The 17,049-nt window shown below is 34.1% G+C and overlaps 2 protein-coding genes across 3 annotated transcripts in view; both read right to left on the bottom strand.

The window, feature by feature from the left end:
• Positions 1-17,049, bottom strand: part of LOC126839578 (uncharacterized) — a 189,813-nt gene that overhangs the window by 152,277 nt on the left and 20,487 nt on the right. The window lies entirely within an intron of this gene.
• Positions 1-17,049, bottom strand: part of LOC126839572 (KN motif and ankyrin repeat domain-containing protein 2) — a 38,514-nt gene that overhangs the window by 8,486 nt on the left and 12,979 nt on the right. Inside the window, exons 7-8 of the mRNA XM_050574936.1 lie at positions 14,794-15,784; positions 696-797 (exon numbers count right to left, since the gene is read on the bottom strand). Coding sequence (XP_050430893.1) covers positions 696-797; positions 14,794-15,784 — 1,093 coding nt within the window. The remainder of the gene's footprint in view (positions 1-695; positions 798-14,793; positions 15,785-17,049) is intronic.

Genomic DNA, 17,049 nt, shown 5'->3' with positions numbered 1-17,049 from the left:
ATCTCTTGGTTAATTGGGTAAACGAGAAATATATGTATTAGGTACTTTGTGCGCCATAGGAATTGTGTAATTAAATTCAGCCGTCGGATCCACATTGAGAATGTAATTAATTGACTAATAAAAGGAGAACACATTAACACGGCGACCGTGCCGGTTTCGCTGGTTAATTATCGTCTCCTTTTAATTACAACAAAGACATTTCGAACCTAAAAAGTTTTCATAATAAACGCTATTTAGATATGTTCTAACCGCGATTAACGCATCTGTTGCCAAAACGGTATTTTCCACGTAAATAGGAACTAAAAATTAAAAAACCAACAGTGTCGTTTCCTTCGAGAGCTCAATTATATTTTGCACTAGAATTGCTTTTAAAACACATATTTGCCTTGAGCAATTGTAGAGTAGGAATTCATATTTTTCTTCAAGGCATTCAAAGTAATTGTTGTTAAATGTAATTTTTCGGATTCATTCAAATCGACCGAACGGTAATAGCTACTTTTAATTGGCACTTTTTTAGCTGTCGCATAATAATTAAAGTAATAATAAAAATGTAAGCGCCACTTCATAACAAAGCATTTATTCGGCCTTAATGAAGTGTATTTTTTTCCGAGTAAATAAATCATTTTATTGCGTTGTATTATATTTTATGTTTAAAATTATACGATTGAATTAAAAAATTAAGTGTGTAGCATTACTTGCACAAGTCGTCCCGTATGGGTTTGAAGGCCATGTCCGATTCTGGGCTACTTTCGTTTTGAACATCAGGCGGCGACGATGGTATAGGTTCCATGATAGGCCTGTAACAAAACAAAAATTATTCATAACGGTGTTTGTAATATTACAAATAAAACAATAAATTCAACTAAAAATCTTTCGGTTCGATAACGTTTTAATTCCGTTAGGCAAATTGGATTTGTAGATAATATTATTAACGCATAATTTTTTTTTTCCTTTATTCAAATCAGTCTTGTAAAGTTTTTTAGTTTTCTCACGAGTGTTAAAACGGTATACCAAAAACCGGTATAAACTTATTTTTTACAGTTTAAACACTGTAAATTTTAAGCAAGTGTGTTGACTATGATTTTTCTCGGCTGTGTGTGAGAAAAAATACTATGTAGTAGATTAGTAACGTTTGGTTGGGTACAGAGTCGACTGGGCAAAACCATATGGAGACGCAGGTATGTCTGTTGTTATGCCATATATGAAACGATCGGACTAACGAAGTGGTTACTAAAATCCAAAGAACACCGAGATGCGTCTCTTGATTGTATTGTATTGCATGCAGCATTGTACATACTTTTCAATTTATCACCGATTATTATTAGTTGGATTTCTATGAATTTTTAAGTAGGAAATTTTATAATAACGCAATCAAAAACTTGTGAAAATATTAGTATAAAAGATAATTGCAAAACATTTTAAACTGTTATTGTAAAAAATGCAAAAAAAAACATACATTATTGATTATTATTATTTAGCTTCAATGTGGAGTTAAGAAGGTATTGTTTTTACAATGATGTACTGGCCCGAAAATTTAAGAAGTTCACCTCTTACCTTTCAATAAAAAACCCAAAAAATATACATAATTTTTTAAAAACAGTCGAATTATCTCTAAATTTGTTTGGAATATTCTTTAGAAATGTAGTACTATCGTTAAACGTTGCCAAACCAAACAACTGTCATGAACCCTTTTCCTGGAAGGGATGGAAACTTTTTCTTTGTTTCGCTTTTCCCTGTAAACTTTAAGTACTTAGGATCTGAAAATTACACCGAGGGTACATCATTTAATTTCTGTGCACGAAACGGTCATGGTATTTCATCAGATTATAAGATAATGCGATAATGCTTTTAGCCAGATAACCGTATTAGTGATTTGTTAAAAAAAAAAAAACACTTAACAATCGTATGTGCTGGTAATGATAGAGTGTACACCATGTGTGAAACTGATTGTCGTCGTCTCTTTGACAAGTCCGTCTGTTGTGTGATTACATCATAATAACGTTTTGCTACAGCGATTGCGACCCAAACTTATTCGATGCTATATTTTAACAAGGAGGTTTCTATCCGAATGTATTACCTAACAATAATAATAATTATGTGGATTCGTTAGGTGCATTGTTAGTGTTTTGAATGACTGTAGATCAAACGTGAACTGCCACACTTGTGGACGGTCTGCCAGGCACTTTGTTGTTTGTTTGCATTGGGTCAGGTCTAAAGGCTACACAAAGGCTATATCATGTTGGCGATTTCGATGAAAAGTTTCCATTGGAGTTCGATCAAGCGGCACGTCAAACGAGGGCAAATGGCTAATCTGGCTAAAGGTCAAAGGAATGTTTCAGCGTAAGTCATAAGCCGTTGTCCTCGAGTCATTGCTTTTGGAGTTGGAACACATTGTTGAACTTTTTAACTGAGTAACCGAGAAGCTTTACCTAGAACACAATGCGCGCCCCCGCCGGTTTGTTGTTTGTTCGACCCGAAATTAAGTCAAACAAAACCCATGTTGGACTCTGGTCAAACAAAATGCAATATTCTCTGAAATTCCCTTTACGGCTTTGGACGTCACTCATTGGAAATTTGTGCTGAAATCGTTTGGTATGCTAACGAAAGACCCTGCGACCGTATCGATAGCACATTAGATTCAAAGGTTTACCCGTTATAAAGCAAGTATTATGACGGTTTATTAGGTTTACCCAATAACTTTCCCAGTCAAGTCATACTTGGCAACGGTTTTGATGAAAATCCACGAAAACCGATACAGGCATACACAATAAAAAAAAGGGTTAGGTTCAAATGTGGATAATATTGCGTCGACATAATATTATAATTTCAGTCGTGACAACACCTACATTACATACATACCGTGACACGTTTCTGTTTGAACATTTTTGTTTCAGGTATTCTTAAACCGATCACACGACTCCATCCGGTCGGACCATTCAAATCCAATATGCAAATATCACAATGCTCGCACATAACGTTCCTAATTACAACTGTTTGTAATGTATTTTTAATTTACAAGCCATTTTTGTAGCTTAATATCGGTTTGTTTGTTTGCCTGCGAGAGACACGAGCAGAGTGTACAGCTAAATTTTAAATTACTTTCCAACTTAGCAGTATGCCACTGCAAAAATAATACAAATGCCATGTATCATTTTTTCTTGGGGTGTGGACCCTTAAGCCGCTTTGTCTTGCCCTTAGATAAAATTCGAAGTGTCGTTTTGGGTCACTCGTAAATGCGGAGATATTTTTCAAATTTTATCATCGATCTCATCCCTTTCGGCGGCCAAATGCCAATCCACTACTACCACTATCAATATTGCCTCTTATTGCTAAGGGGGTTTTAACGTCCCTCGCTGTCATAAAAAATATTTTGGATTACTTTTGCACGTCACCAATTACACTAATGAAAACAACCCGGGTCGGGTAGTTTATGTTTTTTTTATTTCATTTTACACACCATCAACGTTTCTTAGCTATTTTTCCTGATCAAGCAGCAAAGAATGCCTTAAAAGCATAACCCAATTACATTGCTTTTTCGGTTTCAGGACAAATACAATACTATTTAACATATTATTTTATAATACCTACAAACGCCTTTTTTCATAGTAATAAAACGCAATTCAAAAATACAATTTTATTACCGACACGTGCGTTTGTGCTAAACTTGTTATTCGCGCCAGATTATTCGGATAAAAGCGAAAATAATATTTAAAAAAAAACCAGCCATAACTACATTAGGTCGAACTTTTACAGTAAATGAAAAATAAATGGAACTCGCCGTACGGTTAATGTAGCTGGGAATAAAAAATTGAAAATGATAAAGACCCAAGCTACATAATATAATATCAATTTTTTATGCCGAAGCGTTTCTTAAATGTATTACTAACAATAATATACCTCCGAGCTGCTGACCTCGTTGGAACCATTAACTTCAAGAACTCATCATACCGAGCGTTCCTTATTTAATGTTTTTTACTGCGTCTTATTTTTCACTCAAGTCGGTAATGAAAAAGTTTATGTCGGAACTTTTATTATGTTCTTATTAAATTAGCCTTTACTCGGAATTTCCATCCCATAATAACTCCGGAATAGCTAAAAATGCTTTTAGTGACGTTTACTGCGAATTTCTAAAATAATAATTGCCAGGCGTTCCAGTTTATAGCAAACTTCAACGACAATAATCACTTTTCAGCGGGGAAATAAATTTCGGTATAAATATTGCATTTTTTTATATTATTATTAGCCTCGAAACTAGGACAGCAGAACAAAACACTAAAAAAAAAGGTATCAATATAAAAAAAGGCCCAAATCTAATGCAAAAAACCAATCTAAAATGGCGAAATAGTAAAAGGTATTGTCTACTGACAAGACTGTGAAATTGACAGTAAGGAGTAGGCAAATGTTTAAGGTGGAAAATAAAGACAATACAGTAAAAATCAGTATGATCTTAATGTATTTCCTCACTGGCTTAAACTAATACTAACTTACTATCATTAAACTTAAACTACTACTAGTTAAAAACTACTATATTAAACTAAAATAATACCCCTAACCGGTAAGTCATTAAGCCTGGGGTTGTTTGAGTTCATTCTCGTGCCAGACAATGAGCACACATTTTCGCCGTCGCCGTTAAACAAATATAAAAGAATACATAATGTGAAAAAGCAGCAAGCGCCATTGTTGCCAACTTACCGTGAACTAATGTGCTAATAAAAAATGTATATTATAATCCACAAACAATTAAAAAAAACCAAACAACAACAAAGCGGATCGCAGCCTTGAACGGTCGCTCGTCCGCAATTAAAACAACGACTACCCTCGCGGGTATTATTTTCGTTTTACCATCCATAACTTAAACAAATATAATATTATAATTACTTCTGAGGCCTAAGGACAACAAGCTGATCTAACCGACTACAGGCTTAACACAATAATATATTATACAGCAATGCAGCGCTACACACAGCAAAGGTAGGTATGAGCATATTATACCTAAACTATACTTTAGTATGTTCACAAATAAACAGAACCGACTCAAAATAAGTTTATGTTCACAAAAGTTAAAAAAATTATTTGCTGAATAAAAAAAAAAGGAACCAATAACCAGAACTTTTTTTTTTTTAGATTTCCTCGAGTAGGGGCAGTTTTATTTGTACTTAGTACAATATTTTTCTCTCTGGAAAGTTCTGAAAAATGTATATAAAATACATTTGTTTGTGTAAAACCAGATCAAAATTCAAATATAATTTGCACCTGGTAACCTTTGTAAGCGAATTTTCATCGTAGGCCTATTTTAGCCAGTGCTATGCTGAGAGGTCCTTAAAAAGAACACTGGATTTGGTTTAGTTCAATTATAACAGCTTTGTTGTACATTTAAATAGTTTGCACGATGAACTTTTCTATACACAACACAAACTTCGGGTATAAGGTTAAATCCCTTCTTAAAAATTGTGTTTCGCATATTCTGGGGTAATTTTCTCATGTTAATTAATATTTGTATAGTAGGTATTATATTATGTTACAATTTTGAATAGAATTTGTTTGTGTTATTTAGATTTTGTGATTATAATATTAGTGTTATATTTAAAAAAAAAAGCCATTATAAAAGCATAAGCTCACCTGAACTGTCCCTATGGTAGTAAAATAGTAAAAAATATATAATAATATTTTCGTTTTTATGTTTTTTGGCAAAACAAAACTTAGTATACGATTTAATCCTTTACCGAAAAATTGTGCATATTTTGCACACGTGTATGACTCTGGACGACACGAATATAAACATTTCCTACTCACATTAAATTAAAAACCGATAAACATATACGAAAAAAGTTGTCGTTAACGGTCTGATGAACATTGTCAATTGGAGTATTGCTAAAAGCTTTGAACTAGCCGTGAGCTGTATCTAGTCATACTCATATTACTGACAAAACATGTTGCCACACAGTCAAATTAGGAATCGTCAAAATTTTTAATGGCATTTTTTTCGGGGAACCTTTTAGTGTTTTTCATATCTGCCTTTATACCTTACCGCGATCGTGACTTATATTTTATGCATCGGACCCGAGAAGTTAGAATTATTCCTTTTGACCGAATAATTAACGTTGATTTTCCTGCTTTCAAGATTCGCGCGGTTGTCTCTTTGAACTACATAATTTATAGTGTGTTTAAGGTTAAAATTAAAACGAAATCTATCAAGTGGATGACTTTAAGTTTAAATTTGGGTTTGTCCATGGCATCGAGAACATCGAAATATACATGATCACAGAGAACTTGTTTTCTTTTGCCTAGCACTTCACCTCTTATCCTATATTTCAATCTCTAATAACATAAAAAGTAATGATCCAAAACCACTGAACTTAATATAATATGAAACGCGCATGGCTTGTGGAAATATCCACTGCTGAGACGCTGCCATATTGTGAACAGTTATGGTTTCTTCTATGATATTCATTGTTTTTCCATGATTTATCGAATATATTGACAGCGGTATCTACATATATATATATAGAACAAACTTGATTGCAAATTAGTGATAAGAATGGACGTCGACGTTGGCCATTTTTGAGGGATTTATGTGTGTAGAAAATTATGCATATATATCTGTGATTCTGTGCTATCAGCTTAGCTTATCATTGTTATAAGTAGTGATAACTGTTATAAACATGTGATAAGGTTCTTATTCCCACAGAGATAGTGGAAAATGGTAACTTCAATTATTATCTCTATTGGCGGCATGTACACTTAGCAATCCAGTTAATTATATATAAATAATATATCTATCATCATGTCATCGCCACCTAACCTGACATTTTAATATTTGTCATGGAAAGGTAATATAGTAATTTTACTTTCCACGAAATTGTACACAACATGACAGCATCTAAGGTCGTAAATCTAGCTACTGTCTGAAAAAAATACAAAAATTTGAAACTTATTACTAAACTTGTCACATGAAATTCTGAATACTCCGTATGTATATTTTTTTCGAATGGCCATCGCCTTGTTTGTGAGATCAACCAAACGAAATAACTTAAAATCATAAAATCTAAGGTCCTCGGATTGTACCGTATTGGATCACTACTGTAACGGCGGTGACACACGAACTTGAGCGGCGGTACTTCTTCTGTGAAGAACATTAACATGTATATTTTTTACAGTTTACCTTCCGAGATGAAAGGAATACCTGAAACCGACCGACACGGCGAAAACGGCGTCGTAAAAATTAATTGTCAAGAATTTTTGCCCACCCTACGAGTATTGGAATTGGTTTTTCAGCTGCGTGACAGCTCTTTTTTTTTGTTGTAGATAGGTGCCAGGACAAAAAATACTATGGTATAACAGCTGCCCTGTTTTTTTTTTAGAAAATAAGTATACCGTTTCAAAAAAAAATGACTGATATAAATCACGTATGGAAAATGTCATTTTCAGGCAATAATATGCATAATATGCTTCCCGCCAAAACCTGTTCTAATTCAAAGAGCAATGTATACAGAATACATTTCAGCTGCTAATCAACAGCTGGTTTCAGCGGTTAAAGAGCAATTATAGTTTAACATACTGGTAAAAAGCGTTCAACCTAATCTATTAACGACAAAAACCTGGAATCTCCTTCCATTTGAAAGTAGTAATATTATTGGTAATGGATTTTGCATACAAGGTTGTTCATTAAATATGAACTAATCAATATCTCAGAAAATCTGTCAAAAAAATGTGTATAATATATTTGTCCTGTGTTTTTTTCTGGCCAAATAAAACTTTATTTTTATACTATTTAATTCAAAACGTCTGGACTTCCAATAAATTTATAATTTGATCAATCAAGAGCTACGCAGAAAAAGGCTATGTGCAAACGCAGAATGGCATAATATTCTGAATTGGACAGATAAAATAACGTGGTAATAGCCGATGAAATGACCTTAAAAAAAAATAACCTCCTTTATTACTATTAAATAAAAATAGTTATACGAATACCAGACAGTTGTCGAGACGGTCGTCTTTTGATTAATAGATAACAATATTAAACAGTGGACGGTTATTGGCTTTTTCACAAAATGCCAATTAGTAGGTATGTCATTTCCACGATACACTGTCTATACAATATGATATTGACATTGGATAGTTGCTTGCAAATGTATTAGTGTTAAAACGTTTCCTTAAAAACCGTCACTTAGAGCATGTCAATTATACACACATGGTTAGGTAGTAATATGCATTCCAAAATAAAAATTGGCATATTCACCATTCGCTCAAAGCTAATTTAATAACACATTCGCTATTCAAATAATATACATTTTTATAAAAAAAGAGTCCCCCATTTCTTTTGTGTTGTGTTTGTCCTTTTTTCTACAATATTGCCAATTAGTATTCATGTAAGTGTTATGTGTAGTGTTGTCGCGGTGTCCTTTTGATGTCGTGCAGAAAAAACCGGTTTTACTGTGCATATAACAGCTATGAGACAGTTGTTTGCATTTGTAATTTGCCAATTCTAATCAATATTCATAACTGTGACGGTAATACAAGAAAAATAGAACAAGAAAATAATGGCTTTGTTTGTTATGTAAGACCAAAACCTAAACCTAACATTGAACACACCCAATTGATATATCTTGAGTTCTATGAAGGTATTCTCAATATATGTACAAACAATGATAGAAAAATAACAATAACAATGGTACAAAAAGTAAATTTTAACAAAAACCATTTTTAAATATTATAAATTTAAATAATATCATAGTATTTTGAAGTATACGGAATGGGTCTTAAGCAGAGCCGAATGAAGCTTTTAATACTCAAAGCTAGTATTCCAAAACAATATCAGAAGAATGGTTAAAAGTTGAATCTTTTTTCGGTAAGATCTCCAAAGTAAGTTTCATTTTAGTTAAGTTAATCTAAAACAATATTTTTAAGTACTTTATGTGTTACTCTATTTTATTCATAAAACAAAGGTGTAAGCAAAAAAATACATAGTTCTTGAACACTTAGGTCACTAGACAGACAGGGATATTTTTTCCAATGACTAGATACTTAATGTAATTAACATTTAATTTTTATTTCAAAAAATCGTTAACACATTTTATCAGACAGAAACTTAATATTTGTGTTTTTATCATTATTTTATCGATAAATTCGACCAAACCCAAAGTTTGAGCATGTTACTACAAAGAGTGTGACAAACAATAACGTAAAATACAACGTGTATTTTATTTAAAAATTTCCAATAGATTAGGTTGAATGTCGGGCGCGAGTAGAGGAAGGATTTGCAGACCCTTTAATACCATTTTTTGAACAATTTTAGATACAAATAAGCCTTAAGGGTGGCGATTTTTTCATAGTCGCGCCCCGTCTGTTTGTTCAAATCGTGTAAAAAACATAAAAAATAAAGCCAATCAGGTGTTGACTTCAGCGCCTTTACTTTCTACTCCGGCAGCATTTATACCTATATATTATATTGTATAGATACGATAACGAGTCGACGGTAGACGGTTATTTCAGATAAAATATGACTGTCAGGAAGTGTAGGGCACAGCTGTTGGGCCGTTCCGCGGGTAGGACTTTTGTAATGATAATATATTATTATTATTATTATCTAGATGATGCTACACGGTAGCAGAGCATGGCAGAGTGTACAAAATACCACTACAATGTACCGTCGTCGCACGCATTATCATAACGTTTGCTAACGACCCGACAGAGGAGACTGTGCTCGCCCAGAGACCATTAAAATTGATTTCTGAACCGCCGAGGATGTGTAAAACGTGAAAATGCACACCTGATAATAAAATAATATGTACAAGTGAACTCGCAGAGAATAATATTATAAAAACCACCATCGGATAACTTGTCGGAGGAAAAAATGTTTTTTGGGAAGTCATCAGCACGACGATGATGATGTTACGGGAAAAGCGGTATTACATATTTTATATTTTACCGTGAGCAAACAGAGTTTCGGTTGATATCTTCCACGTCGACGGGCTCTTATGGCTTTTCTTGGAACTTCAGAAACCCATTTTACTTAAATCAAAAAAAATTACAATGATAAAACAGTTCGACACAACACGGGGATTCGTTAAGGATAACACCACAGTTTAAAATTAAACCAGATAGCTGCTCTTCAAAGAATAAAACGATAGATTTTCAAATAACGATTTTTGATTGGTTTCAACTTACCCAATGCTACAGTAGAGCCAAATAATAAAGACGAAAATATTAGACACACTGTTTACAATAATAAAGCAAACTGATAATAATTGTTACTGATAACAAGTAGTTGATCAACGATGGTTGATGGTGATAACGTTACATATTTTTGATAACATTTCTTTGTCCTTACTGTATTACAAAAGAATTACTATTTATTTTCTTTTTTTCGTCACACTGTTCTGAGATTATTAAAGTTTGTTTATATTTTCGAGTTGTTTACAATCATCGAGCTGTGCAATAGATAAATATTTGATAATTTTCACTATTTTTCATTATTTTTTCCACTTAAGCAAGACACGTTATTTGAATTCAAAACAAGTCAATGGTAAAATAGGAGAATGGAAGAGGCTGTGTTAAAATAGTCCTACTGTCTCTTTAACGTGGGGATTGAGAAGAAAATGTTAACGATCCTTTGTTTTGTATCAGACAAAAATATATAAGCTTTTATCTGAACTCGGTGTTTAAAATTTAAATGTTTTTAATGTTTTCGAAGGGCGAAATTAGGTCGTTTGTATACTGTTCACGTGTGAGACGTGGGCAACACAAAATGATAGCAAAATACACAATAACGCTATCGCTCCATTTCAAATAATTAAATCTAGTCAATTACACGTTGTTGTTATTGGCCATTAATAATAATAATTGTCTGCCCTAATATGTATATTGTGTTATTATGTCAGTCGTGACACGCATAATTATACACCATTCGGTTTAAGAATTTAATAACATTGATAAATTGCTGTTTTGGGTTTGCATGTACAATCATAATAATAACTATATTATATTGTTCCAAACACATCTCGGATTTCACGTTGTACAGTATTAATTTAAACGGATTAGTGTCGAATTACTTTATTTTTCGAATAGGTCAATGCGGATTTTGTCGGCTGTCGTTAAATGCAAATAAATCATCTTCGATCGACCGACTAACAGAAACCGGTTCGTCTCGATATCGATATAAGACAAACACCTTAACAATATGTTATGAATATGCATTTCGGTTTGAAATCCAATACTCGGTTTGATATGCCTCAAGGAAATATATAAATTTTAAGTAAAAATCCATAATAATTTAAAACATTTGTTGAACATGCATACTTTTTAGTTTATTTTTATATTTAAATATAACATAATTGCAATGACCATTGCACAGTGGTCGGGAACTCCATATAAAAAGTGACCAAAAGCAGTATGTTTTTATAAGCTGAATAAGTCTTGAGTATTTTTTTTTTAAAAATTACAATTTTTCGCTGCCTACTTTAGCAACAAAACAAAACTACTGCTAAAAAAGTAAATACATTCTAAAAATATATAGAATAGGTTTGATTGTAATTTAGTCATTGCATAAATTAATGTATTGATCGTGGAATTTTCGTTTGGGATATTATGTTTTAGGGTACTTGTATATTATTATAATGGTTTTAAAATTGGAAAATCAGAATAGTGTTTATTTGATAGTAAATTCCTTATCAGGAGCCGTTATCAGACATCTCTTACTATCTTTGTTGTTATCATATTGTGATAATTAATATTTCACAATCTAAAGATGCAATCAAACTGTTCCTTTGAATCTATCTAACTTAAGCCTAACCTAATTATATGCTAACACAGTGTCGGAATATTGAAGATGAAATTCCAAATAGACCTAGTTCTAAAACATATCCATGTATCACTTAAAATATAAATTCGTAGGTGTTATCTAATATCTGATAAATACTTAATTAACTTTACTTTTACTTAATTTTAATTTTGTATTTTTAAACCATAGTATGCAAGTACCCTTAAATATTATCCTAAAAGAAAAATTCCAAGATTAATTCGTATACATTGATTTTTGCACTGATTTTACATAAATTTCAACATCATACCTATTCCATAATTAATATTTTTGGGTTTTTCAAAACAATTTTTTTCGATATTTTGGATTTTTTTTTTCTTTCAAACATATTGGAAAGTTGTTGGCCATAAAATATGAAAACCCAGCTGTAACAGCTCATCAGAATGACAGTTGTTTTATAGCCGGTCACATGCACGACAATAAACGCAGGACAATGTTTTAACGATTACGGCGGCCATTTTGTCGGTTGATTTGGAAATACATGTCGTATACGACGAATACTGTATGTGGTGACCTGAGTGCAAAATAATGGCCGTCACACGTTGTACAGTGTCATTTGATATTATTACCCTCGGCAATAACCGTAAAATTATTATGCCAGATGGTTTAACTATAAGGTTTAAGGATTCAAGGGTGACCCGAGCAGAGAAAAGAGGGGTGGGCAAGAGAGCAACGTGTGTTTCTCCTTGATTATGGTTTCTAAATCTTGTTATATTTAATATTATAAAAAATAAATAAAAACGACAATAAACCCAGTTTTTTTGCCAATTACACAACACCTGAAAACATTGGGTATTCATTTAATGAGAGCAAGATCGATGCGGTTTTTATTAGGAAACCGACCGAGAAAAAATAATTTAAATTTGACTATTTGACTTTCAAAACATATTTATCCGGAGGGACTTGGATCACTGGGAAAAAAGCGTCTGCTCGTTGCACAATGATAGAACACACGTGGTAAAACACTTGAAAGTGTGAACGTGCTCTGGCACACAATAACTTTATGCTAATAACAGCTGTGCCTTCAATTTTGCTTGAAATTCGACACAAACGGCGATGGTTATTGATGGAAGAGTTTCGATGAGGTTGCCTAATAAATTCGACACGGTCATAACGTTTTTTATTTTATCCTAGGGCGAATTATTTGACGGCTATGCAATTCACAGTGTGGTGAGATGCTGTCAACGTTATTTGCAAACGACTGTAGTATTATATTGAAATATTCCGTGCACGCATTAACCGCATACTGGCTGTGTGCTGACAAACGGTGCCGGTCGAGCAAGAACAACGGCAGGCAATGCTCTTCATCTCTGTCTATGGCAATCTCATCATCTATTTTATCCATACGTACATAAAAGAAACGACGTTTTTGTAGTATTCAGACAACGTCAACCGTCAGTTAAGAAATAAAAAGCATTGACAAGATACGTTCGGCCTAAAGTAGAATTACATATTATTTTGACAAGTGTGAAATTCCAAGAGAACGCACATCACAATTGACTAAAGCCAATTCTCCCAAAAACAATAAATGTACAAAATCCTTGCCCGCTAAAATTGGTTGGTACCTTCGACTAAATCAGAAGGGTCACTCCTGGAACGATTGAGTCAAGAAACAAGTCAGTGTATTCCTTTTGGTTAAACCTGAGCAAACGGATAAAGGAGCGAATACCATAATAGAGAATTTTACTGCTCGTACATCCGTTTGCTCTGCGACGGTTTGTTTTTTGCAACAGTATTGTTACTATCCGGTTAAAAATGCTGCCAATACCTACTTGGCCGGAAAAAAACAAGCCGTTTCTTCAGCGAAGGTACCGGTGTTTTCTCCACGGACTGTCAACGACCTCAACCTTCCTTCCACCACCATCGCCATATGCGACCTCATCTTCAACGTCGACCCGTCCAATACAAATACGGCAAATGTTCCACTACTGGTTTTAATGCGACGGCGTGGAGAAGAGGAGAAAAAGGCGGTAGAGAGTATATTTTACAAATTATATTATCAAATAAATTATCTTTACAAAATTTTGAGTTAATACATAAGCATGTTTTTATTTGTCTGATGAATATTTCTGAGGTCAATTAGCGGAAATACCAGGGACGGGACAATAATAATAGAAAATCGACAAACCCTGAACAACTGATAACTGAGTATTGATAAAAGAATCAGCTGATAAGATATAAGTGGTATAAGATAATCGATTAATAGTGAATAATTGATAAGAGATTATAGAGAAAAAATAACTGCTAATGATGTATTCATGCTTTAATGTTTTAAGCATGCTCAATGTTGCATGGAATGTGCATAGAATTTTGTTACTTAATTATATTTGGATAACGTTGGTTATGCCTAACTCATTGCCATGACACATTGATATATATATTATGAAATATTAACATTATACATTTATATTATATTTTAATTAACAATTATTAAACAGATAACAGATTTTCAAAATAACTTGCAAATAATTTGATAATTGCTTGCGCAATACACGATGGAGCTCGATGAATTTGTCAAGCTTAAGATTTTATTTTTAGAGTTGCTTACAAAGTCATCTGAATGTTTTATTCTAATAATTATAATTATAATTATACATTATAAACGTAAATTATATTTACTACTTTTATAAATTATGTTTTTGGAAATGTGCCGTATTAAAGTAGAAAAATATGTCAATCATTATAGATTTTGAAGGAGAAATAGGGGAGCAATTTTTTTCAACAACTATGCTTGAAGTTCAGTTTGTAAAAAGTTTACAGATTCGTAAATAATAATTTGTAATCCCTTATCACTAATTTGCTATCACTTCGTTATCACTAAACATCTAATCAGCGATCTCTTATCAATAATATATTTTTGTTTCGTTAAATGATTAGTGATAACTGAGCCTAACGGTTTCGTGTGATGCAAATGTTTGTTTTACCATAAGCTAAAAAAAGCATACCTATTCAAGTTGTTGAAAACACTTGCTTACCTGACTACGGTGACTGTGTCCGGTTGTTGGACTACTTCGGGAGCGGACTTGGTATACGTGTCCTGTCTGCTGTAAACCTTTCGGTTAGGTTCGGGCGTGGTCGCCGCTGAAGTGGACTTAAGCCTGGGTATCTTCGAGGCCGATATGGTCACGGTGCCTTCGCTCCTGGCCATAGGATGGTCCGAAGTGTTCCTGACGGGCGTGTAATGATGGAAAGAGTTGCTCCTTCTGCCGATAGAGGGCGCCACGCGCTGTGCGTTAGGTTGGTCCGTCTGAGTGGTCGCCATTTTGGTCACCCTGCGAACCGCCGGGTCCGTCTGGGTTGCTCGGCCGATGGGCACCCGTTGGGGGCCCGGGTCCGTCTGCGTTGTGCTGGTGACGGGCGACCGCTGGGGGCCTGGGTCAGTCTGCGTGGTCCGCGAACAGGGCACCCTTGTGGGTCGCGAATCCGTCTGGGTTGTACGGCCCACGGTGTACACTTTCGGAGGACTGGCGTCCGTTTGGGTGGTACGGGCCACGGGCCTGACGACGACGGCCGTCGGGTGTGGCGGTTTGGCGTCGTCCACCTGAAGAGCGCCGCCGCAGTCGTCCACCGCGGTTTTGATGGCGGCCGTGCACCCAAAGTGCTTGACCACCGGCCTGACGCTCACGCCGGCGTCGTACGTCCTCGGTTTGGCCGTCACGCCGACGCTCACAGTCCTGGCGGCCGTCCTGGCCGACTGCGTGCTCGCGTCCACCGTGGTCGGCTTTTTGACTTCCACCGTCTGCACATAAGCGGACGCCGTGATGGCAGTGGCCGCCGGCGGCGGTGACAGCGGCTCGATGGACGGCGTCGTTTCTACCGGATCGGTCATGGTGGACGAGCTATGGGTGTCCACAGCCGTTGGTCGGGGAGTAGTTACACCCACGTCCCGGCATATCGGCACGCAGCTAACGGCGACGTCTTTGGTGGCACGCCGCTTGTCCGTCTGGCATTCCGTCGACTCACGTTCTGGAAAACAAATAAAAATAAAAATGAATACATGCTTAGTTTCAAAAATAATTTTTTAAAAAAAAGTCGAATTAGATTCAAATCTGAATAGAATAATTTTTAGTATCATACAAACTATACCGGATGATTAGTTAACTATGGTTCCACTTAGAAGATTTTTGGTTTTTTTTTTATACTTATACAGTAGTCTTATATAGACAAAGTTATATAAACAATTAAAAACTTATAATCTTTGGAGTTATTGACTGAGCTATAGTTAACCAATCACACGGTACTATGTATATATATATAGAACTATATAGTACTATTGATTTACTTTGACCAAAATTCTAGTGATCTGTAATAATATTTTATAAATTCTTATAATAAAATATATATGGAAAAATAAGAGCGAATAATATAGACGATACCCTTAAGCGAAGACGAGAAACACTTATTATTCATTTTATCATAACCCAAGTTTGTTTAGCACACTTTTAATAATATAAATCAATTATATTTTCGCAATCTACTAAGTTATATATATTATAATAATAATACTTTGAGTCCAATATTTCGGGCTTGGTTGAGTCATGACTTTTATAATAACTTTATCGAGTTATATTATTATTATTTATTAGTGTTAAATTAATAATTCAAAATAAATGCGAGGTACTTGGGAATAAAGGACAATACTCGTTTTAAAATTCAATTATTTCTTGGCTACTAAAAAATGTAGTACCTAGTAAAGTATGAGCCAGAAAATGTATAATAAATAATAATAAAAATGAAATATTGTATTTTAATTTATTGAATAATACAATTATTGTTATTAAAAGTGTAGTCATTCTTATAGTCATTAAACAAGATGTATTTGGGTCACGAGAAGTGATATATTAAAATTAAATCGCATTTAGACTGTCGGGCGACGTTTTTTCTTTTAAGATATTATTATTTTTGTGAAAAAAACTAACGGACTTCGAATCCGCTTTTTTCTGAACTTCCATTAAAGCAGTTGTACCGGGAATTACAGGCTTTTAACTTGGCAGCATTGCAGCAAAGACAAAGGTTGCAAAAATAATGCCATTATTATTATTGAGCATATTTTGATTGTGTTGAAAATGGAAATTCATTTTTTTCACACCGTCTTCGTCCTGCTGAATGTTTTCAAACACAGTTGGGCATTATTTAAATGAAAAAAAAAACCAAATAATATTAGGTCATTCGAACGACCATTTTCTAGTATAGTTTTTTTAATAAAAATGTCTAATGAAAAGTATACCGAG

This window comes from Adelges cooleyi, unplaced genomic scaffold (assembly GCF_023614345.1).
Source record: "Adelges cooleyi isolate 19-005CV unplaced genomic scaffold, UGA_ACOO_1.1 ACOO_flye_CR_arks_rails_tigmint_CR_PRNA_306, whole genome shotgun sequence".
Taxonomy (NCBI): domain Eukaryota; kingdom Metazoa; phylum Arthropoda; class Insecta; order Hemiptera; family Adelgidae; genus Adelges; species Adelges cooleyi.
The sequence above is the reverse complement of the archived record's forward strand: the minus strand, read 5'-3'. Positions and strand labels throughout refer to the sequence as shown.